The following is a 27,627-nucleotide window of genomic DNA, read 5'->3' as shown; positions in this document are numbered from 1 at the left end:
GCTGTCGTTTCCACTTTCACATCCGTGTATCAACAGTTCCCTCGGTCCTGCTGTAAGTGGACAGTGGACTTAGATTTACGTAGCACTTATCTGCTCGGCCACATTCAACCTTTCACTCGCACATTCAGACGCTGATGGCAGAGGTCACCACGCAAGGAGCAAGAAGCGCTGAACACATCGGAAGCTGTTTAGGGTTTCAGTTGCTTCGATATGCGTCCAACAACCAACCCTCCAATTAATGGCCGCCCCGCTCTACCTCCTGAGCCACCCCTGCGGCGTGGACATGATCTGTTGGATCATCTAATAGCTTGTTTTTCAGTAGCTGCTGGTCAGTCTGAGGCACATCTTTGTCCTCTCGCTGTGATGCCTCCCGGTTGACTCGTCGCAGCTCAGGATGACCCCTCTCATCCCTCTGTATTGTTGTCAGCCAGCTTCCTCCTCCTTCCTGTGATCCTTGAACGGTCGCTCTCGTTTCAACTCGCCCTCTCTCAGCCGTGGGTCTGTTCAGAGATGAGAGCGGAGTGGAGGATGGGAGACGAGCTCGGCCAGCTCACCGGGGAGCAATTAGCCTCCGCCATCACGGCCACTTTGATGAGCTGCCCGGGCGGAGTCTGAAATCTAGACGCTGCCAAGGGGATGTGTGTCGAAGCGCCGCTGTGGACTGCAGCTAAAACACTGAGAAAAAAACAGCACAACAGAGCTAAAAACAACCTCAGCTTCAGTGATGGATTAGACGCTCGGTTTATTTCCTGAGATGAATAATTAATCTTTGTTTACCCTGCTACAAATTGCACTTTCTTGCTCTCATGTACGATCCTGTGTGACTAATGGTGGTACTGTGTCAAAGCAGCGACATCAAATAAAGCTAATTCATCCCCAAGTTATTACCAGCTGAATACTTTTTGTGTATTCGTCTTTCATGAACACGTACTATGGGCCTGATGACTAATGCGCCCACCGGATCAATTTGTTCAACATGCAGCAGCTTTTTAGATTTCTTTTCCCACTTTTTCGACAATATAAACGGACCAAAACGTTTTTCATTATGCTGGTGGAAAACATCTTTAAGTCCCTCGACCAAAAAGAAGAATATATTTGGAAATAACAGGACGACATGCTGCTCCTGTTGATTATAAAAAAAAAAATCTACACATATATTAAATAATAAAATCAACTTGCTTTTGTTGTCTGTTCCCGATTAATCTGGAACTATTTCAGCATTCGCCTGATTAATTAGTCTCTCTGTGAAATGTCAAATAATACTAACAATTAACTCAAAAGGCCAAAAGTGATGTGAGAAAATTGCCCTTTTTTTTCTCCAAGTCTCCAAAAGCCAATTCAGTGTAACGTGAAGTGAAACTAGGCCGCGAAATGCTCACATATCAGAAGTTATCAGCACGTGTGTGTTGTTACTGTCGTGTCCTCTGCAGATCTCCAGCTGTGTCAGTATTAAGACCTCACGTTGGAGCCTTTTGGCGGCTGTGACTGAAGTGTCGGTCATCTGTGTGTCACCGTCCAAGAGTCTCTTAATGCACTCACTCGCCACAGATACAGGACGATTACAGGCAATTTAACCGTGTTAGCTGTTTTTGACCAGGAGGGAGCCGCACAGAGGAGCGAGCCCGCCGACATGATGCTCATTTTCCTTCATCTCAGATTTAACTGCTGATTACTCCTTTGAAAAGAAAAAATGGTTCGGATAAAACATTTTTGTTCTGTGGGAAATACAAGCTGCGCCATCTCCCTGCATCTTGTGTATCTCCTACTGAATCATTAGCGTTTTTATTTATACGAGCTCTACAGCGACAGACAAATTTCCCAAGTGTGGCGTAAACAAAGAATTGTTTGTAACGCTGCCATCGGTGGAGTTTGTTGCTGCAGAGACGGCGACACACTCGGGATCTTCTCTGTAGCTCGGCGGATGGATGGATGGTGGCTCTCATCTAGTGGAAAAAGATTTCTTTTGGGGGGGGGGAGTTGCTTTCTTTTCCATCTGAGACTTTTAGCAGAAATAATGAGTGACTAAGCAGGACGAGTTATATTTGGAGACCTTTTCAAGTTACACTTTGCTCTGACATTTCTGGAGATGTGGGGGTAGGGAAAAAAAAAGGACGCAGCTCAGACAGATACGGAGCAAAATGCAGAAAGACAGGGAGAAGGAACAAAAGTGCAGAGAAGATTATGAGGATATAAATTAAGTTAAAATGAAAAAAAAAGTGAGAGACGATGACACTTTTATTGCCTGGGCTGAAGTAAAACCCTGTTAACAGTGATCTTAGTAACAGCAGCGACGGAGAAAGTGACGGATTCACAGAGCCGCGGGAGAGAAGCCGTGTTTAAACGATTGAGGGTGATGGAGAGAGAGAGAGAGAGAGAGAGATCACGATGCTGATGAGCCGCCGCCGCCCCTCCCCGCGCTCGCCTCTCCCAGAGCTCAATCACTCCATCAACAGGGGTTGCCACGGCAACATCAGCCTTCCCCCTGACCCCATGTGAACAGAGCCGCAGGATTAGCCCTGAAAGAAAACTCAAATGTCAACACAGCTCCAGGCGCTGCCACGTAGGCCTCAGAGAGAGGAACTGTGTGTGTGTGTGTGTGTGTGTGTGTGTGTGTGTGTGTTCCCTGCTCAGCCGAGTGATTGTGCAAGTGTGTCGTCGACGTGTGTCCACTACAGCTCACTGTGGCTCAGGAGCAGGTGATTACGTGGAGGCGGGAATGAATTGAAAATGTTTTGGTTTTTCTAACGCAATTTTAGAAAATGTGTGACCGAGATTACAGTGGACACAAAAACACTAACAAAACATAAAGCAGAGTGGTTCAGTTGGAGTGCCAAAAAACATAAATCCAACAGGTTCTATTGTGAAGTATTGCAGATTATTTTTTATCTAACTTTCTTTAACATTGCGAGACATTTTTGTTAATGTCTCAGGGAACGATGCATCAGATCCTAATGGAAAAAAGTGTTTTGTTGGCTGGTATCTATGATTGAGTACAATATGATGTGCGGATTTAAATATATATTTATTTGATACTGGTTTAGGTTGATTGAATTAAGGGGACTGCTCCTCACATCTGTGACTTGATAAAGAAGCTCCATAGCGTACAGTCCTTTATTGTCATCCTGATTTATTCTGAATTACCATGGAGGTGCCTGCATTGATTTTTTCGAAAATCGGGTTTCGAAAAACGTGATACCGTGGCTGAAATCTCAGCTTTCTCATTAAACTCCACAAACAGATGTATCAGATGTGTGGAGATATGATTACTCACCACATGACGAAATGTTTGTTTCTTGATGAAATGCAACTTAAAAGTAATTCCGCTTTGCTTTTGTGCAATTTAAAAAAATTATACACTTCATGAAACAATATCAAGCACATAATTACAGCGGACACGCACTGTGCTTTGTCGCTTGACATCTGAAGTGCACAAATGCCATCGCCGTTGTTTGTTTATATTATGAGTGACCGAGTGCTTCCTGCAGTGAGACGCTGGGAACTGAGCTGCAGTGGATGTATGAGAAATATGTTTGTGCCACGTAACTATTCTAAGAAAAATGTTCACGAAATGTCACAACTTCACGTTTTATGGCACAAAATGTTCGTCTCCAGCATTGAAAATCAAGGCTGTAGTATTTTGCGTGTTTATACGAGTAATGTTCGACAAGCTTTTAGTGTTTTGGCTTCTTGTCCACAGATTTAATGTGCTAGAGTTTGACACTTTTCTGAGTAGCTGGTTGAGACCAAAACGGAGATAAAAGGAGAGTGAATATTGGACTGGAGATCCTCATGTGGTCAGAAACACAGACTCTAATGTGACACTGTTGTTGCTCCACTCTGGATGTGTAAACAGGCTTGATATTAACATGTCAGCATCGTGTTCGTGTATTTATTCATTCCCCCACGTGTTTGTCTCCACGCAGCGGCGGTGGAGGCGTGTGTTCTGCACGGGCTGAAGCGGCGAGCGGCCGGCTTTCTGCGCAGCAACAAGGTGGCGGCGTTATTCATGAAGGTGGGGAAGAGCTTCGCCCCGGCCGAGGAGCTGTGCAGGAAGGCCCAGGAGGTCGAGCAGATCATCGAGACAAAGTGAGCGAGACTTACGTCACCGCCTGTTTCACACATCACAGCAGACTTCAAAGCCTACATCAAAGCTCCGCCAGCGAATCAAACAAACGGCTGTCTGCATACTTGAAGGGCCGTTTTTTAACATGAAAAGCTTTTAAATAATTCATGTTAATGAGCTTTTATGAACCATGAATCACTGATGCCATTAAGCTAATGTGGCCGCAGTTTCACTTAATGGAATTTCTAAACCATGTTGTACTAGTTTTGTGTAAATTCAAACTCTCGCCGTCTGCAGGAGGAGCCAGAGCTTGCAAAGCCAAGACAGCTTCCGCAAGATACCGCGCCTGCCCAGCCTCAACCCGCAGGGGGTCAAGAACCTGTGGATCCGGACGGCTCTGTTCGAGAAGGTGCTGGACAAGATTGTTCTCTACCTGGTGGAGAACAGCAGGTATGTTCAGAAAGCCGTCGATGTCCGTCTGTGACAGTGTTTGTGTTACGGGAACAAAATGCCCCTTTCACGTTTGTCTTCCAGTAAATACTACGAGAAAGAGGCCGTTCTAATGGACCCCGTGGACGGACCCATCCTCGCCTCTTTGTTAGGTAATTATACGTGACTTTGTGAGCGTTTGTCTCTTTTATTGACAGTGTAAGTGCCCACCACAAGAACAGCAACCCTTTTATTTCTGTTTCTCTCCTTGCGACAGCCAGTTCCTCCTGTAGTGTTGGTTGATGCAAAACTTCAACTGTTTACCGGACGAAGCTGTTCAGAGACACTAATCCCTCACTGGCTTCCCACAAGTGAACACACATTCTTTTAAGTCGTGTCAAAGCAGAAGCACAGCTGCTGGGGACCGAATTAACATCTCAGCTTGATTAACAAGACCGGAAAACAGAAAAAAGCTTCACAAACTTGTTTTTATATTTCCCATCTTCGAGTCCCGACAAACAGTCAGTCTTTGAAACTGCGACCACATGTAGACCTGAAAAACCTGTAACAAAACCAGAACTCACTTCAAGAGGTTGCAAACCTCTAAACTATCACAACATTCATCCAAATACATTTAGATATAATAAGGAGTGGTGACTTTGTGTTAAGATCAATCATCTGAGTTTATTTACCTCTTGGCGGCGACGTGGAGCTACCAGGGCAGCACAGAGGTGCACGTGTCACCTCGCTGTCAGAGGAGAGAGTGTAAATCACGGCTAGCGTTCGTAATCGATACGTATATTTGGATATTTTTGATAACACAGATGCTCATTGATCCATCAGTTAATCCGATGCATCTCAATCAAAGAGGATTCTGGGATTTGTTTCCAGACCACATCTGCAGGAGACATCACTGAACTGTTTGATACATACTGGACTTCACGATGGTTTCCATGGGGAGACAAGAGAAAACCTGATGTTTGCATAAAAACTTCTATTAGCTCGATAGTGAAACATAGAAAAGGAATGTTGAATTATGATAGTTACATTTATTTGAGCTCCTTTGCTTTTGTATTTGTCAGCTCATAGAAAGTTACATTTTGATGATTTATTCAAGACGTTGCTGATGGTACACGTGAGCTTAGGTTCCACATGTTCTTCTGCATCATGCATCATGTGACTCGCGCCGGTCTCGGTCTCGACTCGGTCCGGTCCTGCCGCGGTCTTGATCACGACTTGGTCTCGACTACAACACTGCTGTGCACTATTTAACTGCGCCATCTTCGTTGTCACAGTGGGACCTTGTGCTTTGGAGTACACAAAGATGAAGACGGCCGACCACTTCTGGACCGACCCGTCCGCTGACGAGCTGGTGCAGAGGCATCGCATCCACGGTGGCCACTGCAGACAGGACTCTCCCACTAAGAGGCCGACACTGTGTGTAAGTACAACAGCTGGTAATTCAGCAGATTAGTCGCAGGCTCATTTTACTCCAAAGAGGATATATGTGTTGTGGTTTATTAGCAGGCAGGCAGAGTTTTACTGTTGCATCTGATCGGTTTTATTCCCTTCTGACTCGCTGTCTGTGTGATTAAAGAGGACCTGTTGTGATTACCGTGCAAAGTGAAGCACAGCACATCCCAGCAGAAAGAACAGACTGTATCTGAGAGCTTCGCACTAGTTTAGTCTTGAACATATCAGTGAACCAGGTCAACTCGGCCTATCTTACAGCACCACAGTACACTTTACAGCGGTGTGCTGCTGTGTGTGTATATATATATTTATATATGTGCAGAGGTAGATGAAAGACGGCGCATCGGTGCACATCAGCGATTGCTATATTTTCTCATTTTCTTACTGGCTGGCTGTGACTCATTCTGCAAAGAGTCACGACGTCTTATTATCTGATACGACATATTTTGTGTCCGTGTTGTTCAGATCCAGAAGCGGCACTCCAGCAGCAGCATGGATGAACGCCCCTCCCCCTCGCCATCAGCTCGTGAATATGTGGAGTCCCTGCATCAGAACAACAGGGTGACGCTACTGTTTGGCAAGAACAATGTGCTTGTACAACCGGTAACTGTCTGAGTCCTCTTGATCACTTTTATACTTGGATATGAAACTCTGTGGAAGTCATATCAAGTAAAAAATCTCCATCCTCGTGGCTGTTTTCAGAGGGATGACATGGAGGCCGTCCCGGGTTACCTCTCTCTGCACCAGAACGCTGACATCATGACCCTGAAGTGGACGCCCAATCAGCTGATGAACGGCTCCGTGGGAGACCTGGACTACGAACGCAGGTGCGAACTGATCCCGCTGCAGATGAATTGTGGTTAACGGCGAATGTGTCTGTCTGCAAAGCCTGGCGTCTGACAAATACGAACAGTCCCCCTCTGATAACCTGACGTTTATTCTGCTTTCTCGAGGACAAGTAAACACTCTGCATCATTTCATCAGGTTTTTTTTTCTGCTGTTTGTCTAAAAACCCGGCTGTTGCTGAATAATGCAGCGTGTTTGCGTGTGGCTCAGGGGCTCAGTGTGCAGCCGGTCTGATGAGGCCTATTTTCAGCACACCAGCAGCCAGTAGATGGTTTATTGACTTAGACAATGTAAGACATCTCTCAAACCGGCAAACCGTGTTATGTTCCTGCGCCTGCACATGGTTTCTCTCACCAAAAGAAATCGATTATTGCAGAAGTCAACTCCGTGTCCGTTCGTCTGTGTGCACACTGCTCACATCTATAAAAATTAACGTTCCGTGAGGTTTTTTTTTTGATGAACACACAAAGGACATAAACATTTCCTGTTGATTTGTTTTAAAGCTGGTGTAGGATTTTATTTCACTGACCGTGTGTTTGATTCAATGTTTTTTCAGTGTTTACTGGGACTATGCAATGACGATCCCTCTGGAGGAGATAGTTTACTTGCACTGCCACCAACAAGGTGAGTCCACACGATCCTTAAAGGATAATTTCACCCATTATAATGAAAAGATTTGGTCACAATCTACTCACCATCATGCAGATGAGAGACGTCGGGCGTTCGCAGCCTTCTCCTGAACAAGAGGTAGATGGAGAAAAACATAAAACAGCTCCATACAGCTTGACATGACCCAGTGATCCCATATTGATTTGAAAAGCACTTTTCATAGCAGTAATCTCCCGCGGGTGGTTAAGCTAAAAGCTGTCTGTAGTGGGTGCACAGGCTCGACTTTCCCTCAGCTAATGACCGATTATTAATTTTGGGTGGTCTTATCCTTTAGCCTTCATCCTTTATCCTTCGCATTCAGCCAGACAACCAGAGCTGCACCGTTAAACCCTCATCCGCTAAAACCCTCCCAGATTGGCATCTATTTCAAAAATGTCCCAACTCTCCCTCCGCCTGCCGATGCTACTGCTGCCTTGTGTCGTTACTGCAGCACCAGCATCCACCTCCAGGCTCCGGCTGTCTAGATGTCTCTCATCACTCCCCAGTATCTCTGAGTAAACACACCTGCAGGGGAGTGATGAGATCGGGAGGTTTTTTCTTTACAGCCTTTCTCAATTTATGATCAGCGTCTGCAGTTAAATAAAACATCACCACCAGCGATTAAAGAAAGAAATCATCTCCTGTGTGTGTGTGCAGTTGACAGTGGGGGGACAGTGGTGCTGGTCAGTCAGGACGGGATACAGAGACCTCCGCTTCGCTTCCCCAGAGGAGGCCACTTGCTCCAGTTCCTCTCCTGCCTGGAGAACGGCCTGCTTCCCCACGGCCAGCTGGACCCTCCGCTCTGGTCCCAGAGGGGAAAGGTCGGTCAGAACAGAACAGTCCATCTTTGCAAAAACACAGATATGTATAACAGGCATTCTCCTAGAAAAAAAGGAAGCACTAAATCAGCCTCATCCGATCAATAAATCAATAAGAAAGACATCTGGATTTGGAAATAGATGCAGTGCCTGGCTGTATTCATTAGTTGGAGTGACACTGATGAAAGCACGGCTTAACGTTGTCTCTGCGCCACCACACAGGAGCTACCTCCTCTAATGAATGGATGATTGTGTCAGACTGTGAAAAGCATTGTATCTGCAGCTAAACTGGATAATGAAAGCCCGCCCACGCATGTTCAGCCTCTATTAATAAGCCCCCGGCATACGGACACTCATCATTTTTGATTCACATTGAGTGCTCGGCGAGGCTCTAATGGTTGGAAATGTTTTGTTGTTGGTATTAGCTTAATCACGGTTATATTCTCATGGCAGGGAAAGGTGTTTCCCAAGCTGCGGAAGAGGGTTCCTCAGGGATCTGGATCCACAGAGTCGGTCTCCGATAAGGAGGAGGACGAGGCCACAGACTACGTCTTCCGCATCCTCTTTCCAAACAGCCAGTCGGAGTTTGGTGAGATTCCTAGACGCAAATGAACACGAGCAAGCGCCCGCGAGGGGCTTCTCCACGCTGCTGTGCATCTTTTTTTATGAAAATGTTACTGGTTGTTTGTTACAGTGACTGTAACCCACCCTCCCCACCTGACTTCCTCCCTCTCCCTTCACCTGAGCGGACAGTCCCCGTCCAAAACAGGCACCCTGGTCGTTCCCAAGAGATCCCGCAGCTGTCCGGAAGAATCCGGCTCACTCACAGGAAGCAGCCGTAACACTGTCACACCTCGGCTCGTCTGTCAGCTTTGCCTCACTTTAATTCCCTGCATCTAATATCCTCTTGGCCTGTCCTGTGCCCTCTGGCAAAGATTATTGATGTGTCCCTTTATTAAAGCCCCTCCCACTCCCTGCTACCTTGTGTCACACCTTTTTTTCTTACAGCGCCGTAACCTTTCAACCACCAAACAGCTGATTGATCTGGTCTGACTCCTGAGCTGAGAAAAAAGCCTCTCGCTCAGTTCATCTTCCTCTCACGATAATGCTCGATCGAGCGCGATGACTTTACGCTTTCAAATCGCGCACCGTCCCCCTGGTTGCATAATTGTCTTTCTGCTTTGTCCTCGCTCGAACGGGAATAAAGCGCAAACATATTGTCCTGTGAAGTGCTCTCAGCAGATCACGATTGATCCGCATAATTCTGCTTATGCAAAACGTTTCCAGCTGTGTTTTAAATCACAGAAGTGCAAATGTAATTGTTCTTGAAAGCCCCGGGGCGGCATAATTTTAAGCTTTTAACAATGGTGGGTTTTTTTGTGTTTTATGTGTGTGTGTGTTGCAGTGACTCCTCCAGACTTGATGGATCAGGGAGCTACGATGTGGCACCCCACTCTCAGGAAGTCCTCGTGTTCCTCTTGTTCTCAGGGGAGCTTCTCTGACGGGGCGACGCCCAAGGGCTGCAACCACGAGAGGTGAGAGAAATGGAAAAAAAAAACACTTCAAGTGAGACTGAAGGTCGTTAAGGGACACACACAATCATCTGACATCCCTTAGTGCCTGAACTGGGAAGGAAGCTAAAGATACAAGAACCTCGTAATTACCTCGGAGACAGTTCTGTGACATTTACCTGGCTGACGGGGAAAATGTGTTGGGAAATGAGGCGATTAGCACGGCAGATAAAAACGGTTGGAGGCTGTGAAAACGCTGCAGGGCCAATTTTCTCTGTTCGGCAGCACAATAGGTTATCATGTGAATGACAAAGGTTTCGCTACTACACCGTTATAAACATCCACATTAGATACAGCGTCTCGTACGCTCGAGATGATTAAATGTGTGATTCTGTGCTGTCGTCTTCCTGCAGGGCTCCTCTGAAGATGCTGTGCGACAACATGAAGTATCAGATCATCTCCCGGGCGTTTTACGGCTGTATGTGATCCGTTACCATTTCCACTGGCGAGCCTTAAAGGGGAATTCCCGTGTTTTTTAAAACCCAGGCCCTGTATTTACATGTTTCTCTGTGTAAATGATTCATATTTAGAAAAAAAAGTTTTTGGGATCTGCCCAGTAATTCGCCTCAGCTGGCAGCCACGACAAGCCTGCGACATAATCTGCAGCCAACCATGACCGTCAGATTTACGTCTACAAGTGTTTGTATTTGCTCCTGACGGGATGAGGTTGTTATTTTGAGTGTTTCACAGGAATTGTTCCAACGGAGCGAGACATTTAGAGAGCAGGATCGAGTCTCGTTCAAGGAGAAGTCTTCAGTTTCAGTTGTTGCCTCACTGTCAGCCAGAAGTTTGGAAACAAACTCTTTCTGGCAGGTCTTCTTGGTAAACTCCAAACTTCCTCTCCAACAACTTACCTCTCATGAGAGTTCAGAGCGAGACAACACTTGTGTTTCAAAAGGAATCTTATTATTCTGCAAAAAGTAAGAATCCTTCATGTAATGTTACAGAGAACACACAGAATAACAAGCTCGACCTGTCAGTGGCTAAAACAAACAGTTTAAGTGGTCGTATCTCTGACAGTCAAAGTTCCCGAGGGATTACGTTGTCGCAGCTGCCATCTGAGGCGATCTTCTGGAAACGAGTGATGGAGGGAGACAGAAACACATTTCACTTTATTATAAGACACTGTATCGTTCCTTAAAAATTATTTTGAAGCTGTAATTTAAAGGTGAGAAGGCTACGTAACGTTGCTTTAGATATCAGTATGTAGCACATTGTATCCTTGTTTTAATTCTCACTAACATCCACAGAGGCATTAGTTGATTAACACTTGTGTCCACCAGGGTTGGCGTACTGCCGTCACCTGTCCACCGTGCGCACTCACCTCTCTGCTCTCGTCAATCACACCATCGTGGCGCCCGACGTGCCGCGTGATGCCGACAAAGGGCTCACCGCTGACGTGTGGCAGACGTTTCTACAGGACCGCACAGTAAGAATCGCTGCTGTCCACACACACACACACTCTGTCACTCTTCTGTCTCAGCTAAGTTCACAATCATGTGGCTCACATCATTAGTCTTACAAAAGATGTGCATGAAGCGTAGCTAATGGAGCCGTCAGTCACACAGTCAGCCTGCACAGTTTATCTGGACATTAGTTTAATTTCCCAGGAGCCACTGAGAGTTTGACCTGGATATAAGACACATTTTTACATGTTTAATAGGCTAATAATAATAATTCCTATCTGTTTTTTATAATAATTGTAGAATACCAGTGTAGTATTATATCATTATTGGTCCTGCCAGATATAAACTGACTCAGTTACTGCCTGAAAGATAAGTGGTTTAATTAAAAGGATCATTTTTTCTACTCAATACAAATGTATTTGCCTTTGAGCTATGTTATAAAACCCATGTAAATCTGCATCATAATTAATAGAGGGCACAGATTAATCCTCTTAATGTTTAATTAAAGAAGTCATGTTATGTTCTTTGGGTTTTTACCTTTATTTTCTTGTTTTTTGTAGCAGGTCTTCAATGTGAAACAGCCTGAAGTCGTACTTACTTTGGTGACTCATTATGTAACAGGCGTTTTGAATATATATATATTTATTTGTATATAATTTATATATAGAGCTCTAAAGCTCCTGTGCCAGCAGAGCAAACACAAACACACATCGGTTCACAGAGCTTCCAGTCCTGCCCACTAGCTTCACGGCTAATTGAGCTAACTAGTAGCTACAGTTAGAGGCGATATGCTGCTCCTTCTTTGCTTTGAGTATGAATGCGGCAGGTGGTCAGTTCTTATGATTATTGCCCCTTGAAGGTATTGATCCTGTGTCCTCAGGCGTACGAGGAGAAGGAGCTGCTTCGCCTGGTCTACTTCGGCGGTGTGGACGCCTCGCTGCGTAAAGAAGTTTGGCCTTTCCTGCTCGGTCATTACCAGTTTGGAATGACAGACGCTGAGAGAAATAAGGTTTGTCACTTCCACAGTTGTGGCTTTGCTCCTACAGCAGCTTTTCTTCTGAACGACTGACTCTCGACCCCGCCCTCTGCAGGTGGATGAACAGGTGCGAGTGTGCTACCAGCAGACCATGTGTGAGTGGCTCCGCTGCGAGGAGGTCGTCCGCCAGCGGGAGAAGGAGCAGCATGCCGCGGCGTTAGCCAAGTGCTCCTCAGGAGCGAGCATGGACAGCTCAAGTCAGAAGATGATGCACCACGACTCCACCATCAGCAATGAGGTGAAGCAGTGACACACACTCAGATCCAGAGTTAAGTTCCCATCAACTATTAAGCTTGTGACGTTGGCAGTTTTACACCTGGAAAAGACGCCTTATATCTGTAGAGCACTTTAAGTTACTGCTAATGCTGCAGCTTCACATTAAAAGCATTTAACTGTTGAAGCACAAGTTGACTTTTATTTTGAAGTAGGCTCAGCACAGGAAATGCAATGTGTTTATGCGTCTTCAAAGCAAAACGACAGCAGTTTTGGGTATTTTACCATAAAGTGACGTCATTATCTGAACTTAGCAGATTGTTCTACTTATTCTAATACTACTTATCTTCACCCACCTTGTCATTATACCCAGTTACTGGTGATTATTGATCAGATGTCTCATTGTGTCATACATACAGTATTGTTGAACACTGATATTGTTCTTGGGACTTAATTCATGCAACAAAATACCTCAGATCACTGAGGAATCCCTTTAATGTCAGCTGAGCACATGAGCCAACGCATATTAAAATTGTATATCAATAGAATATTTTAATGTAATAATATCTGGGCCTGAATGTCTTTATTACTCAGTCCCAGTCCCCCCAGAGCTCAGACAGACAGAGTCTGACTCGCCTGCAGAGTGACTCCAGCAGCAGCACACAGGTAACAAATATTTACCACATCACGGCCTGAAACAGACGCTGTTTTTATTATAGTCCTCCAGACAAACTCAGCTGCACCTCTGTTACATTCTGCTCCTGATCTTTTGTGACTCATTTCCTGATATACGACTAAAGTAATGCATGTCATCTTTTTTGAACCAATACTCCTCATTCCTGCATTCTTTCTCCTGCTAGTTCTTCACATCCTCTCATCCCTTCCCCTGGACTAGCCTGCTTCCCTTTGGCTTGTTCTTTCAGGTGTTCGAGTCAGTGGAGGAGGTGGACCAGATCGAGACGGAGCCCAAGAGCGAAGAGGCCAAACAGGTGCCGAAGATGCCCAACGGAGCGCTGCAGAACGGGACGAGCTCTCCGGACTCCGGACATCCCTCCTCCCGCAACTTCTCCGTCACTTCCGGCCTGTCGGACGGCTCGTTCAGCACGGAGGACAGCGGTGCGCACGATTCGTCCTCCAGATCTGCAGCGGCCCCCCCGGCGCCTGCAGGGACAGAGAGTGAAGGTCTGACAGAGGACGCTCAGGTGAAAGGTGAGGTGAGGGACAAAGAGGACGAGGAGGGGAAAGAACCTGACGTGAGCAAAACTGCTGAAAACACCAAGACTGAGGCGACAGGTGAAGACGTGATACAGCCACTGAAAGAGGGGCTCAAACCACAAGGTATGGTTGAGGAGCCTGGAGCGATTGAAACGGAGGAGTGTGAAGACAAAGACCTGGATGCACTGGCAGGTATTAAAGGAATTACATCAGGAACAGAAAAAGAAATGCCACATGAGGATACATCACAGCCTGAGGCAGAAACAACTGTGAACGAAGGAAAAACAAATGCAACGGACGAATCAGATACAAGCAAACCACAAGAGGTGTTACTGGCAGAAAGAAAAGAGGAGATATCGATAGATCCTGCGGCTCCTGAGGCTGAAAAGAGCCTTGTTTTCTCAGCAGACATCGAGGCCTCCAGAGCGAGAGAATCGTACTTCACCCCGCAGAAAGACGACGTCCAGGCCATGACCGAGTCTGATGAGTCTCCCTCAGCCATAGAGATGGAGGAGATCCCCAAAGCCAAAGTTTCCATGGTGCCTTGGAGCAGGAAGGGACGCTGCGAAGGAGCGTCTCTCTCTGACGACTCGGCCGCTCACGTGGAGCTCAGGCAGGAGGAGGAGCAGGGGAAGCCCAGTCCAGAGGGCACCGAGTCCATCCTGTCCGAGGAGCCGGAGATGGAGAGCCTCTACTCCAACTTTGACTCTCTGGTCGGGTCCGAAGGCGCCAAGAACGAAGCCAGCAGTCAAGGATCTGCTGGGGGCCCCTTTTCTGTAAGCGCACATGTTTTAAAGTCCAAATTAATTAATCCTCAAGTTAATCAACTCAATAAAGAGCTTTTGTTTTTAAATGTGTTCGTCCAGTCATTGTTCTGTTTGTTTCAGCAAGAGCTTTTGGACTTGTATACATTAAATCTGCACCGCATCGAGAAGGACGTCCAGCGCTGCGACAGGAACTATTGGTACTTCACGCCGGCCAATCTGGAGAAACTGCGAAACATCATGTGCAGGTAACGCACACTGACAGAATCAGGGTTTTAAGAAAGAGTATACATATCAGAACATTTTCAGCCTTGAATAAAACATTGAAATGCCTGTAAACCTTGAGAGCAGCGTGTGATGTGTTCACTTCACTCTGGGTTTCGTATTTCCAGTTATATCTGGAGGCACCTTGACATCGGCTATGTTCAGGGCATGTGTGATCTGCTGGCTCCGCTTCTTGTCATTCTGGATGATGGTGAGTCAACACACTGAATCATGTTTTATTCTTCCCTCCGCTCTGACATCTGGTGTATTTTTCACAGCTTTTGATGGCGCTGCTTGCCCACTCGCTTTCACTTTCTCCCCTCTGCTCGCTCCTTTGTTCAGAGGCCATGGCCTTCAGCTGTTTCACCGAGCTCATGAAGAGAATGAATCAAAACTTTCCACACGGAGGAGCTATGGACACTCACTTTGCCAACATGCGCTCTCTTATCCAGGTATAACACAGCACCGGTGAGATCTTCACACATCCGCCTCGCTCTTCCACACGTCTCCTCCACAACCAGTGTCATTAATTCTTTTTCCTGGATCTCTTCTGTGCACAGATCCTGGACTCGGAGCTGTTTGAGCTGATGCACCAGAACGGAGACTACACCCACTTCTACTTCTGCTACCGCTGGTTCCTCCTCGACTTCAAGCGAGGTAAAAGTGAACGAGTTTGTGCCAATTAGAGACGTGGAAGATTCGCTCCTCTTTAACAACACACTTGGCAGCTTGTTCACAAGACGTGTAGTTAGTTACTAACGCCTGGAAAGGATTTTAGAAGGCGGTAATATTTTTGGAAACCTACTCCGGGTTGGTATGAACTAATTATGCTTCATACTGAATATTCAGCTGTGGACTGTCATCGTTTTCTCACCTTGATATCTCAGTATCTCCTCTCACCCACCCCAGCAAACACCTGCTTCCACCCCTCTCTCTCTCTCTCTCTCTGATAACTTCACCCGCCTTTCATCCGTGCCCTCAAACACTTCAACGGCTTTATTTGTGCTTTGTTTTGTTTTTTTTTTCCCAGAGCTCGTGTACGATGACGTGTTCGCAGTCTGGGAAACCATCTGGGCCGCCAAGTGTGTCTCCTCTAGTCACTTTGTCCTCTTCATCGCCCTGGCGCTGGTGGAGATCTACAGGGACATCATCCTGGAGAACAACATGGACTTCACCGACATCATCAAGTTTTTCAACGGTAAAACATAGAGACATCTTCCCCTCCCTGCGGAAGGGGCACACCACATTGAAGATAAGTTTCCTCATGGTGGGGAGCTGGAGATAAAAACTTAAGTGACGATGCTGCAGCTGTGAAATTGTGGATAAATTATTTTTTAGTTTTGCTTCACAACCTCCACGAAATGACACCATTCACCATTAAATTTAAATCTGTTTGATCTGATAACATTTGTAAAGTCTAGAAGGCTATCTGGGCCTCTATGGGCCACAGGAGATGGAATATCCGGGTCATATTACACCTGGGAAGTAAGGGGATAATCAGGCAATAACACAAAATTCTGTTTCAGTCTAATACCAGGCGATTAAAGGCCAATACCGCCTACACGGCTGAGGTTTATTTCTGACACACGTGTGCCGGTAAGTAGAACTGAACCCGCCTGTTCTCCTTTTGTTCTTTCAGAAATGGCCGAGCACCACAACATCAAGCAGATCCTGACCCAGGCCCGAGATCTGGTGTGCAAGGTGCAGCTGCTGATAGAGAACAAGTGATTGTGCTGTTTGTCTTCTTCTTCTCCTTCCAAGTAAAGTGTGATCGGCTGTAGCAGCACAAAGAGACAAACACATGACCTCACACACACACACTACACATACACACACACACTAAACACAACACACACACTACACAAGGCCTTTACAATCACAGTTTGCTGCTATGAGCCTTATTCTCTGTATTGTTTGTGTTGTCAGCAGGTGTACGAGAATATTAAGCTTCATATTCGTCAGTATGTTCAAGTGCAAAAAAACTAAAAATGTATCTGAAAAAAAAAAACAAAACAAGAACTTCTTTGATTCCTAAATATTTTTGCCAGAAAATCCTGTAAGTGTCGATCTTAAATCCGAGTGCACTTAATATTTTGAGATAGAAGAAGGTCGTAGCTGCGCATTTCAAAACCGAAATGCAAGAGCAGAATTCAAGAAGAGACTATATTTATGAGAAATATACATTGTGATAATAGTTTATAATAGTTATTTTAGTAGTCAAAGTCTACAAGAGTAAACTTATATACACCAGTTGTCCCCTGATACCTCGACCCCGATGAAGGAAAGAATGTAAGCAGACTTATTTCTTTTTCTTTTTCTTTTTAAACACCCGAAAAGTTGAATTAATTTCCACCGATGACTGATTCAGAGCACGCTGGATCACTGCAGTCCAAAAAACACAATTCAACAACCCGAAACTCGGTTATGTTTAACACACACACACACACACAGAGCGTTTAATGATGATTTAGCTTTTAGCACCATGTCAGTGATTTTTAGCATCCAACAGTGTTTTTCAGTGTCTGGAACTGCCTTTGTCTGCCAAATATTATGTCTTTGTTCTGTGTGAACTGTACTGTACTGAGAGAAAACTGTGTTTAACTTATTTAAAAAAAAAATGATATTATGTCATAACTCTTGTAAAATTATAACCAAATCTTTAAGTGGACTTATGGATGTCTGGATTTATGTAACGCAACAAGCCTGATTTGATCGTCTTCTTGAGTTTTGTTTCGTTCTCCCGTGAACCGCTGTATATTTTTGTAAATCGTGCAGTTTACTCACCTTGATTATTTTTTTTTTGTCTTCTAACGTCTGCCGCCTGTCTGTTGAATCAAATGTTTACTTGAGCTTGAGTGTGATTATGAATTAGGAGGATCAGATAAAGTGTTTTGTGTGGGATTTAGTGACATCTCGTAGATTGCGACGAACTGAACGCCCCTCGTCTCTCCCTTCCTGATGGCGGCTATTAAAAAATGTGTAAAATGTGAATGGCCCCTGTCTGGAGTCAGCGTTTAGTTTGTCCTTTCTGGGCTACTGTAGAAAACATGGTGGACTCTGTGTGGAAGAGGACCCTCCAGGCTCCCTCTGTAGATATAAAAGGCTCATTGTCAGGTAATAAAAACACAAGGATTCTCGGCCCTCTCTACATGTATTTTCCCCAAAAAACGTAGCATTTTCTATGCATTATGCATTTGATGTCACTGAAAACTAAATCTTTTTAGAAAACTCCTTCCTCAATTTTCAGTGTTCGCGTCGTTACAGGCTGAAACTCAGATTGTTTTAGAAATTATATACACACGTTTATGTCAACGTGAATGTGTCATGATATTTGAGTAGATGGAAAATAGACATGGTAAGATTCCCCTACAATGATTCTGTGAAGAGCTGCCACGTTAAACTCCCTCGTTCGTAGTATTTTCTCTCACTCAGCAGCCAACTGGAGCGTACAGTCTGCTTCCTGTTTACAACGACATGCAGCCAGATTAGTTCATGGTTTCCAAAATTACCTGCATACGTGTGGACTAGCCCTTTATTTCAGGTGAGTGTACACTAAAGAACACATCATTTTTCTTACTTATATTCTGTTTTCACCTCTAAATCCTGCACACCACAATTTTTAAACACATGGATGAAATGATGAAAGTAATAGGACGATTTTTTTTAATGAACTGCAAACGACTGGATGTTATGATGGAAACAGATTTATCGTTTTGGCAGATTTGGGGCTCGTGAGGACGTTCAGTAGATGTTTTCTTTTCCTTGAATTGGTGCAAACGTTGATCTCAGTTACATTCATGATGAGTGTCGCTATCAAGTGTTGCTCCATGAATGTAGTTTAAAGATGAATTGCTTTTGCTATCGGTGTTTCTTTGTGAATGCTAACCGCTGTCAGAAAACCTGTTTTATTTAATTTATTGTAACAATTTATTTGCCGAAGTATTTATTTATATATTTATTTATTCCTCTTTTTTTTTTTCATTCAGATGCTGCTTTTATTTGTAAAGCTGATATTTTTTATTTCCTGGCCAGTTCTAAATGTTTACTGTAAAACAATCAAGATTCTATACTCAGAGTTCATTTATATATATAAATATATATATTAAATGGTATATGTTCTTATAATAAAAATATTAAAAATGGATTCATCATTATTTTTCAAAGTATGTTGTAATGTGCCTTTTACTCATTAAAGCTTAACTTTTCATGAAGCACCGTCAGCAGGTCAAAATGATAATACTTCCTTGCTCATTAGCATGGTGGTAACCATTCTGTAACAAAAGATCATCAGCGTTAGCATTGTGAACACTTTAGCATGCTCTGGTTAGCATTTAGCACCCAGTTTCACATTAGACTCCTATCAAAGATGATATTTGATAAAGTTTGATAACATTAGCATTAGCATTGTGAGCACTTTGGCATTGTGAACACTTTAGCATGCTCTGGTTAGCGAGAAGAGAAGAGAAGATTCTGTAGAAAATTAACATTATGCAGAGACGGAGACCCCCCCAAATGCTTCAGCTGCCCCATCAAACCGACCTGGCTTCATTCAGAAAAAAAAGTATATTCAAATATATAGTATTGTAATTTATTCCCATAAATGCTGCTCAGAGTAATCACTCTTAGTACATATATGTACTAGTGCCTCACCAATTTCTGTGACATCATTCCCATGAAGTCATCATTCACATTTAATTTAATTCATTTTATAGTAAAACTACAGAACAGAAATCAATAACACTTGAGCTGAGGTGTCCAAATTACCTGAATACACCCGATTACAATATTAAAGTAATGTAACTTGATTACAATCAGTTAGTTTTGGATTAATAACAAATGAAGACCAGAGAAATTAAATATCAATTAAAAAAAAGTGTCTTTTTGTGTATCCTGTTAACAAGTGTTTATCTGTGTTCTATTAATTTTTATCTTTAAGAGATAAGAGAAGACAAGAGACAAGAGAAGTCACAGTAAATATGATGCAGTTGAGTTTCTCCGGCAGGGAATCAAACTCAGGATAAAAGCATTGTCTCTGAACACAGAAGTCCTGCTCTACACACAGAGCTGAACAACTTTGAAGGGCTGAATACTCTGGTTGAAATGACGTAAATCACATAAGTCCAGCCCACAGCTTTCCTGACGAATCCATGTGGTGCGGCGCCAAAAGGGGCGGTCTCGCTCGTTTCCCGCGTGAAATTAGCGTATTTCCCTCCAAAAAGTTAGATGTGTATATAATCAGCTGACTGATCTTCACTCTGGTCTCTTCTCTGAGGACGCGAACACGGTGAGTAAACTGTTCTGTACGAATCTGCTTTTTGTGTCCAGTTACCTGCTCAGTACAGGTGTGTTCATGTCTGTGTGGGGGGTGTACAGATAGTTAATACTTATTGATCCCAGGTAATAAGCCCAGGTGATGTTCCTTCACATATCAGCAGCTCCACAAAGTAACTACCTTCATGTTGTTTCAGCCCAGTTTATGCGGGTTAAAATGGCGCCAGCCTCTCTGTCTGTGAGATTTGTTTCTTCCTCAAATGTTTCTGAAATAACTCTGAACAGAAACTGAAGACGTCTTATTTAACAGTTCAGTGATGAGATAAATTCGGCTGGAACATAATCCTTTAATTACAGCCAGTTAAATCTTTGATAGACATTGTGTTTCGTTCCATGCACCAAACTCCATTGTGATTTTGGTCGATTTTATCTCTGCCATGTTAATTAGATGAATTATGCACAATTAACTAAACTGTGGTCACTATCTAAAGACAATAAGGTAGTAGCGGTAAAGTCGGCATGAAGTATTTTGTAATTTATGTATTATCTAGAACAGCATGAAAGCTGTTTAGCTAATGTTATACTGGTCAGTGTAAGTGAGTGCTAATGTTATGTTAGCTAGCTAGCTGACTTTAAAGTTGTTGCAGATGCACTAAATGTTTGGGAAACAAGTTAGCAGCGGCTCAGCTGCCTTTCTTTATTAACGGGTACCGACACTATAACGAGCTTATAAATAGGTCTGAGTCATTTAATCGTTGTGTTTTTACAGACAGGTTTGCATGTTAGCTAACGTGTGTGTTAGCTAACGTTTGAGAGTGTTAGCTTGAAGGCATTATCATGCTGTGTGATGTTAGCTTGTTAAAACTAGCATAGTACAGCACAGCTAGCTAACAGGCTCCAAGTGTTGTGTTTTATAATGTCTCAGTATGTTAGTATGTCAGCATCTAGAAGGTTATTTTGAGCAGCTAAAGTAGTTTATACACACAATACACAGCCTCATTGTAGCCTGCACAGAATGGATTCAGTGTGTTTGTCTCAGTTCTGGATTAATGTGTTAATTAAATCACTGCACTGACTCCCTGTGTGTCAAAAGATAGACTTTAAAATCATATTGCTCGTCTATAAAGCACTAAATGTTTTCAGGATTTAATACATTTGGTTTACTTTTGGTTTACCTTTTAAAAAACACATTTATTAAATCAGATTATAGCAGATTTTATAGTGCAGAGTGATGTGGGACTCCTGAAGTGATGCACATGGTTACTGACTGCTATATCATTCTTTATTATGAAATGATAATCCTGTTAGAAATCCCCTTTTTGCCAGATGTGTCTGTAATCTGATTACGTCTTCTTTTTTACTGCTATAATCAGAATATATATATATGCAAAAACACACACATATGCATGTAGTCATCATGTTATACTAAAGTTCTTCCTCCTCTCTCCAGGTGAACAGTGGGACTTGTCTTCAGCTTCAGGTGGAACAGCTCTGACCTGTATGGTGATCAGACCCGGAGAGGAGCGACACCTGGTCCAACAAGGTCAGTGCAGTGTAGGTGCAAAAGTTAAAGGCAGAAAGTGTGAGATTTGTCAGTTGCTGTTCATTAATACTCTACGATCAGTAAATGATTCTAGAGGGTAGTCGAGTCTCATTCACACCGATAGTTTGGGTTGGTAGAAGCCACTATAGTGTCTCTGTTAGGACACTACTCTTTAAATTTAATAGTATTTTAAATGATTTTTGTTTACTAAGAGGAAATATAAACAGTCTGTCCATTTAGAATGCCTGCATTTATTTGATCTAATTTTTATATAATATAAATTATTTAATTATGCTTTATTTAACATGTATATCTACACTGTTCAGCCACAACATTAAAACAACTGACAAGTGAAGTGAGCATTGATCATCTTGTTACAATCAAATATTCTGCTGGGAAACTTTGACTTCTGTCATTTCTGTTGATCCTCTTTGACAAACACCAGCCACCCAAACACCGTTCAGACCAACTGCACCTCCTCATGGCAAAGAACCCATGGTGTCAAACTGGCCTCCTCATTGTCCAGATCCCAATCCAGCTGAGCATCTGTTGGATGCACCAGAACCAACTCCCATCCATGTTGGGGCCCCCATGGATCGTTCTTGGCTCTGACTGCATCTAGTGGAAGCTCAGTTGGATTGAGATCTGGGGAATCTGGAGGTCAGGTTGACACCTTGAGCTCTTTCCCACGTTCCTCGGGTCGTTCCTGAGCAGTTTTTTCAACGTTGCAGGCGCGTTGTCCTGCAGGGGGCGCACTGCCACCAAGGAGTGCTGCTGCCATGAGGGGGTGTACTTGGTCTGCAGCTGTGTTTGGGTGACTGGTGTCTGTCAAAGAGACATCCACATGAATGCTAGGACTCATGGCTTCACAGCCGAACATGACATTGGAACAAAATCATCCATGTTATTTATTTCACCTGTCACTGGTTCTAATGTCGTGGCTCTCAGTGTGTACACATGTTAAATACTTTATAAATTAGGTCAAATAAATGCATTTAGGCACTGTAACCAGACTTCTTTATATTTCCTCTTAGTAAAACAAAACCTGTTTAAATGACTTCCTCTTCCTTTGAACCCTGTGGGTTTTGAGCTAAGACTTGTACATTTTAAAAGGACAGCTTCATTTATGTTGATTCAGCATTAACATAAGCCTCGGCCTATTCAACCTGCAGGCCACTGATAAGGATCGTATTCAGTTTCTGACGTGCAGCTGTGTGGTAGTGAAGTTTTTGGTTTAGAAGCGGTTCTTGTCGTCTCATTCATGGTAGAGGTGCAGCAAACTGAGCTACAAACACCAGCAGAATGACTGGAGACATGTTAATTTCTGTCAGCCTGTGTAAGGTTTAGCTTGAGCAGTTGTAAGTTTGTCTATGTCCTTCTGAGTGTATAAACTATGTTGAGCAGAGCCTGGTGTTAACATTGACATTCTTGTTTGTGGTAGAAGTGCAGTGAAGTGAGAGCTACAACACCAGCAGAAGTGAACAGAGACGTGTTGTTTTGGAGGCCTCGTGGTATTGAGCTGTTTAGGGATAAAAGTTAAGTGATAGTAATACAGTCGTTAGTGGTCTGCCAGGCAAACCTGGTGTTATTGTAATTTATAGTTTAACTTGGCCAGACTTCAGCTATCTTCAATGGCAAATGCCCGAGTGCTGTCCATCGGAGCTGTAAGCAGTGGTTTCCATGAATGGCAGTAGTCAGGCCTTTGATCAGCCGCTGGTATTGGTAATAGCGTATCTTACGAGCCCTTGTGCGATCCCGCCAACTTACAGGTCCCTCATGTTCAGACACCTATGGTTGGTAGAAGCGTGCACAAAGTGTGCGTGTTTAGCTTGGGCCTCGGCCTGGCTAGGGACATGCTCAGGGCCACGGTAGAAGCTAGCCTGACGCCACTAAAGCGGCTTGGATCTCTGCCCTCATCTGTCCATGACGATTCCCCTCGCGAGTTCAGTGTGTATGGGCGCGATGCCTTTGCTTGAAGATAATGTTGAACTCTGTGATAAAACAAAATGATAAAAAGAAAAAGAATTGCAGGAATTCAATTTCTCTGCAAATGTGTGCAACAGCATCCTGCTTGATAACACCAAGCAGAGATCATTACAAAGCTGTTACAGGGCCCTCGGCCTCACTGCCCAGCAGACCACTAATAAGGATCCGATTGTGCTGTGGTGACGTTTTTTGTTTGGAAGCAGTTGTTGTAGTCGTGTTCATGGTAGAAGTGCAGTGAACTGATAGCTGCAAACAGCTTGAGCGGTTGTTAGCTTGTCTGTGTCCTTCTGAGTAGATTGATGGTTTGTTTTCAGTTCAGGTTCATCTCCACTTGAGCGCGCAACTGTGCGTTCAGAAAGTGCTTGATAAGCTTTATGAAGCCTTGGGAGTTGTTGTTTTGCTGGAGAAACATCGTGGTATAAATCTTTTCAGGCTAACCGTGTCAGCCAAACAATGTTGAGTGCAGTAAGCTACAACAACCAGTTCACCACCGTGGAGTTCTAGGCACAAAAGTTCAGTAACAGCAGTCCAGTTGTTAGTGATCTGCCAGGCAAACCTGGTTATCAGTTTTGTGTGAACCGACCAACCAGACCAGACTGAGGCCTCGCCTCAAAACCCACAGGATTCAAGGAATGTTTTTACAGTTACTGGATATAAAAAAATATATATTTTGAACTAAAATGTGTATGAAAATACAAGTCTTCACACTTTTAAAAACTCGACTCTCTCTGAGTCCTGTTAATAGACCACAAAGTGCGTTATTTGACGACCTGAGAATGAGACTCAAAAATCAGCTGTCTTTCTACAGAATTGCTTTATAAGTAAACCGACATCACACAATTAATCGTTTGATTAATAATTGTCCTCCATATGCAGCACACTGGCTCTCAACTTTCTGCTTTTAATGCTCAATAACTTAATCTATAATAATACATCATGTTAGATCAGCGAATATTTAATATTGTTTATATGAATCTGCAAAGTAATGATTAACTAAAGCTGTTAGACAAAGTACAAAGTATGAATAATATAGTTAAAAACTCAATTTATGCAAAATATGAAAAGTATTTAACATGTATATCTACACTGTTCAGCCACAACATTAAAACAACTGACAAGTGAAGTGAGCATTGATCATCTTGTTACAATCAAATGTTCTGCTGGGAAACTTTGGCTTCTGTCATTTCTGTGGATTCTCTTTGACAAACACCAGCCACCCAAACACCGTTCAGACCAACTGCACCCCCTCATGGCAAAGAACCCACGGTGTCAAACTGGCCTCCTCATTGTCCAGATCCCAATCCAGCTGAGCATCTGTTGGATGCACCAGAACCAACTCCCATCCATGTTGGGGCCCCCATGGATTGTTCTTGGCTCTGACTGCATCTAGTGGAAGCTCAGTTGGATTGAGATCTGGGGAATCTGGAGGTCAGGTTGACACCTTGAGCTCTTTCCCACGTTCCTCGGGTCGTTCCTGAGCAGTTTTTGCAGTGTTGCAGGCGCGTTGTCCTGCAGGGGGCGCACTGCCACCAAGGAGTGCTGCTGCCATGAGAGGGTGTACTTGGTCTGCTGCTGTGTTTGGGTGACTGGTGTCTGTCAAAGAGACATCCACATGAATGCTAGGACTCATGACTTCACAGCCGAACATGACATTGGAACAAAATCATCCATGTTATTTATTTCACCTGTCACTGGTTCTAATGTTGTGGCTCTCAGTGTATACACATGTTAAATACTTTATGAATTAGATCAAATAAATGCATTTAGGCACTGTAACCAGACTTGTTTATATTTCCTCTCAGTAAAACAAAACCTGTAAATGTTCAAATTTACTTCCGAATTAAATTAAAACTCCATGAAAATAAATTATGAAAAGTGATTTCAGGTTAAATAGACTCAAAACTCATCAAAAATAGACCCAGTTCTCTTTGTGGAGGACAAACAACTACCACAAAAACAATACCTCGACACACAAACAAAACCCCTAAAAACAAACAAAAACCTCTTAAAACAAACACACAAACCCCTAAAAACAACACAAAAACCTCTAAAAACAAACACACAAAACCTCTATAAACAACACAAAAACCTCTAAAAACAAACACAAAACCTCTAAAAACAAACACAAAACCTAAAAATAACACAAAACCTCTAAAAATAACACTAAACCTCTAAAAATAACACAAAAACCTCTAAAAACAAACACACTAAACCTCTAAAAACAACACAAAAACCCCTAAAAACAGACACACAAAAACCTCTAAAAACAACACAAAACCTCTAAAAACTCAAAAACCTCTAAAAACTCAAAAACCTCTAAAAACAACACAAAAACCTCTAAAAACAAACATAAAACAACACAAAACCTCCACAAAGAGACATCAAACTACCACTGCTCCTCTTTCTCTTCCTGCAGGTGACGGACGAGCCGCCACAGGATCTGAAGCAGGAAAACTGAGGATCCGTCTTCTGATGAAACTCCTTCAGGTGCTGCAGTTGTTTGGTGACTCTGGTTTCAGCTCAGACAGTGAGCACTGTGTTGTCTTTGCTGGTTATTTACATAATAAAACCTTTTTTTGAATTACACTCGTGTTTTTTATAGATTTTTAAAACGTGTGTTGAGTCTTTTGATGGAGACCAGTGTCTCCTCTCAGTGGCATTTTCAAAGCTTTAACTATATTTGATGTATACATTTTCTTTCTGTAATGGAGAGCAGGGCTTCCATTACCTTCATTATCTATTCCTATTCTGGGAATGACTGATTTAGAAACATTTTTACATTTACGAATACATTTTTTAAACATTAACAGTCCTGATATGAATACCTTAGACTTTATCCAGGCTAGTAGCAGGACTATGAACGGCAATATTAGTCTGTCAGCTAGTCGAGTGTCCTTTTTTTCCACAAATCCAAGGTTTCAAATTTCAATCATTGCTAGCCCCGCTGTTCGCCATGTTGGCCCGTGAGCCCCCTGCCCCGCCGACAGGATTAAACAACACGTTAAATAGAAAATATGTTAGGAGACATACATCAATAATTTACATCCATCTTTTGCGTTTATGGCATATTACTTTTTGCCACGGTCATGTTACATTGTAGATATTATTACTACTTTCTTGACTTTACATTAGTACGGTGGCCCTCAAGTGCAAATCACAAAGGCAAATCTAAAAACACCACAGCAAATCAGAAAACACATCAACATTAACCTTCTGTTTTGTTGTGTTTTCTGTTTTGTAGTTGTGGTTTGTCTCTGTCTTTTGAAAAATAATAGAATAGCGTATAACAATAAAGTCATATTTTGGGATCATACTGGAGCAAGGAATGGTATATTTTAATAGTGTAAATATGGCAGATATCAGAGATATTGAAAGGACAAGGGGGGGCGCCAGACTGAATTGTTTAGTTCAAATACAAATGGGACTTTTTCAGTCTGAATATCAGTAAATTAACTATTTACTGTACCTAACATAACATCACTCACAGACTCGTCATTTTGAAACTTGAGACGTGTTGAATACTGCCGTTGAATTCACAACACATGCAGAAGAAACAACTACACACCAATATTTAACCATGAAAAAAGTGTTTTGTGTCATACTTAATGGCTGTCGATGGGTTATAGTGCAGAGCCCGGATAGCTCAGTCGGTAGAGCATCAGACTTTTAATCTGAGGGTCCAGGGTTCAAGTCCCTGTTCGGGCGATAGTACTTTTCTTTGGAGAGAATTGAAATGTGACAAACCTCGTATACATTCTGCTGATGGAGGAAGACGTAGAAAGCAACAATTAAACTGTTACTAAAAAACAATGTAATTGCGAATGAGGGAGAAGATGAATATAGATAGGTTTGAGAATAAGACAGACATGTGAAGACGGGTTTCGACTGTACAAGCTGTGTTTATCTGACGAGTTCGCAGCACCGCTAGGGATTTTGTAGCCTGAACACAAAAAAAGGGAAAAGTACTATCGCCCGAACAGGGACTTGAACCCTGGACCCTCAGATTAAAAGTCTGATGCTCTACCGACTGAGCTATCCGGGCTCTGCTCGACCATGAGAGACAGTTCATCATAAAGACAAA

General features: G+C 43.2%; 1 protein-coding gene, 1 long non-coding RNA gene and 2 other non-coding genes across 5 annotated transcripts in view; 3 read left to right on the top strand and 1 right to left on the bottom strand.

Annotated features, from left to right (window-relative positions):
• sgsm1a (small G protein signaling modulator 1a) overlaps window positions 1-18,890 on the top strand; it is a 29,266-nt gene extending 10,376 nt beyond the window's left edge. Inside the window, exons 4-26 of one of the 2 annotated variants that reach the window (XM_037098929.1) lie at window positions 3,924-4,086; window positions 4,361-4,513; window positions 4,598-4,665; window positions 5,788-5,933; window positions 6,431-6,568; window positions 6,668-6,792; window positions 7,368-7,435; window positions 8,117-8,280; window positions 8,731-8,866; window positions 8,972-9,115; window positions 9,683-9,812; window positions 10,202-10,266; window positions 11,132-11,277; window positions 12,135-12,263; window positions 12,346-12,528; window positions 13,098-13,169; window positions 13,427-14,494; window positions 14,606-14,730; window positions 14,875-14,957; window positions 15,089-15,198; window positions 15,307-15,403; window positions 15,777-15,944; window positions 16,386-18,890. In XM_037098929.1, coding sequence (XP_036954824.1) covers window positions 3,924-4,086; window positions 4,361-4,513; window positions 4,598-4,665; window positions 5,788-5,933; window positions 6,431-6,568; window positions 6,668-6,792; window positions 7,368-7,435; window positions 8,117-8,280; window positions 8,731-8,866; window positions 8,972-9,115; window positions 9,683-9,812; window positions 10,202-10,266; window positions 11,132-11,277; window positions 12,135-12,263; window positions 12,346-12,528; window positions 13,098-13,169; window positions 13,427-14,494; window positions 14,606-14,730; window positions 14,875-14,957; window positions 15,089-15,198; window positions 15,307-15,403; window positions 15,777-15,944; window positions 16,386-16,474 — 3,770 coding nt within the window. In that variant the 3' untranslated portion in view covers window positions 16,475-18,890. The remainder of the gene's footprint in view (window positions 1-3,923; window positions 4,087-4,360; window positions 4,514-4,597; window positions 4,666-5,787; window positions 5,934-6,430; window positions 6,569-6,667; window positions 6,793-7,367; window positions 7,436-8,116; window positions 8,281-8,730; window positions 8,867-8,971; window positions 9,116-9,682; window positions 9,813-10,201; window positions 10,267-11,131; window positions 11,278-12,134; window positions 12,264-12,345; window positions 12,529-13,097; window positions 13,170-13,426; window positions 14,495-14,605; window positions 14,731-14,874; window positions 14,958-15,088; window positions 15,199-15,306; window positions 15,404-15,776; window positions 15,945-16,385) is intronic. The other variant, XM_037098930.1, reaches the window with a different exon arrangement.
• A 2,609-nt stretch (window positions 18,891-21,499) lies between these two features.
• Window positions 21,500-26,132, top strand: LOC119019752. Its single transcript, XR_005075145.1, has 2 exons — window positions 21,500-21,560; window positions 25,963-26,132. It is a non-coding gene; the product is annotated as an uncharacterized LOC119019752 (long non-coding RNA).
• Window positions 26,133-27,178: 1,046 nt separating this feature from the next.
• trnak-uuu lies at window positions 27,179-27,251 on the top strand. The gene has a single exon. It is a non-coding gene; the product is annotated as a tRNA-Lys (tRNA).
• A 264-nt stretch (window positions 27,252-27,515) lies between these two features.
• On the bottom strand, window positions 27,516-27,588 carry trnak-uuu. Its single transcript has one exon. It is a non-coding gene; the product is annotated as a tRNA-Lys (tRNA).
• Window positions 27,589-27,627: the final 39 nt, after the last annotated feature.

This window comes from Acanthopagrus latus, chromosome 5 (genome assembly GCF_904848185.1).
Source record: "Acanthopagrus latus isolate v.2019 chromosome 5, fAcaLat1.1, whole genome shotgun sequence".
NCBI classification, from domain to species: Eukaryota; Metazoa; Chordata; class Actinopteri; order Spariformes; family Sparidae; genus Acanthopagrus; species Acanthopagrus latus.
The sequence above is the reverse complement of the archived record's forward strand: the minus strand, read 5'-3'. Positions and strand labels throughout refer to the sequence as shown.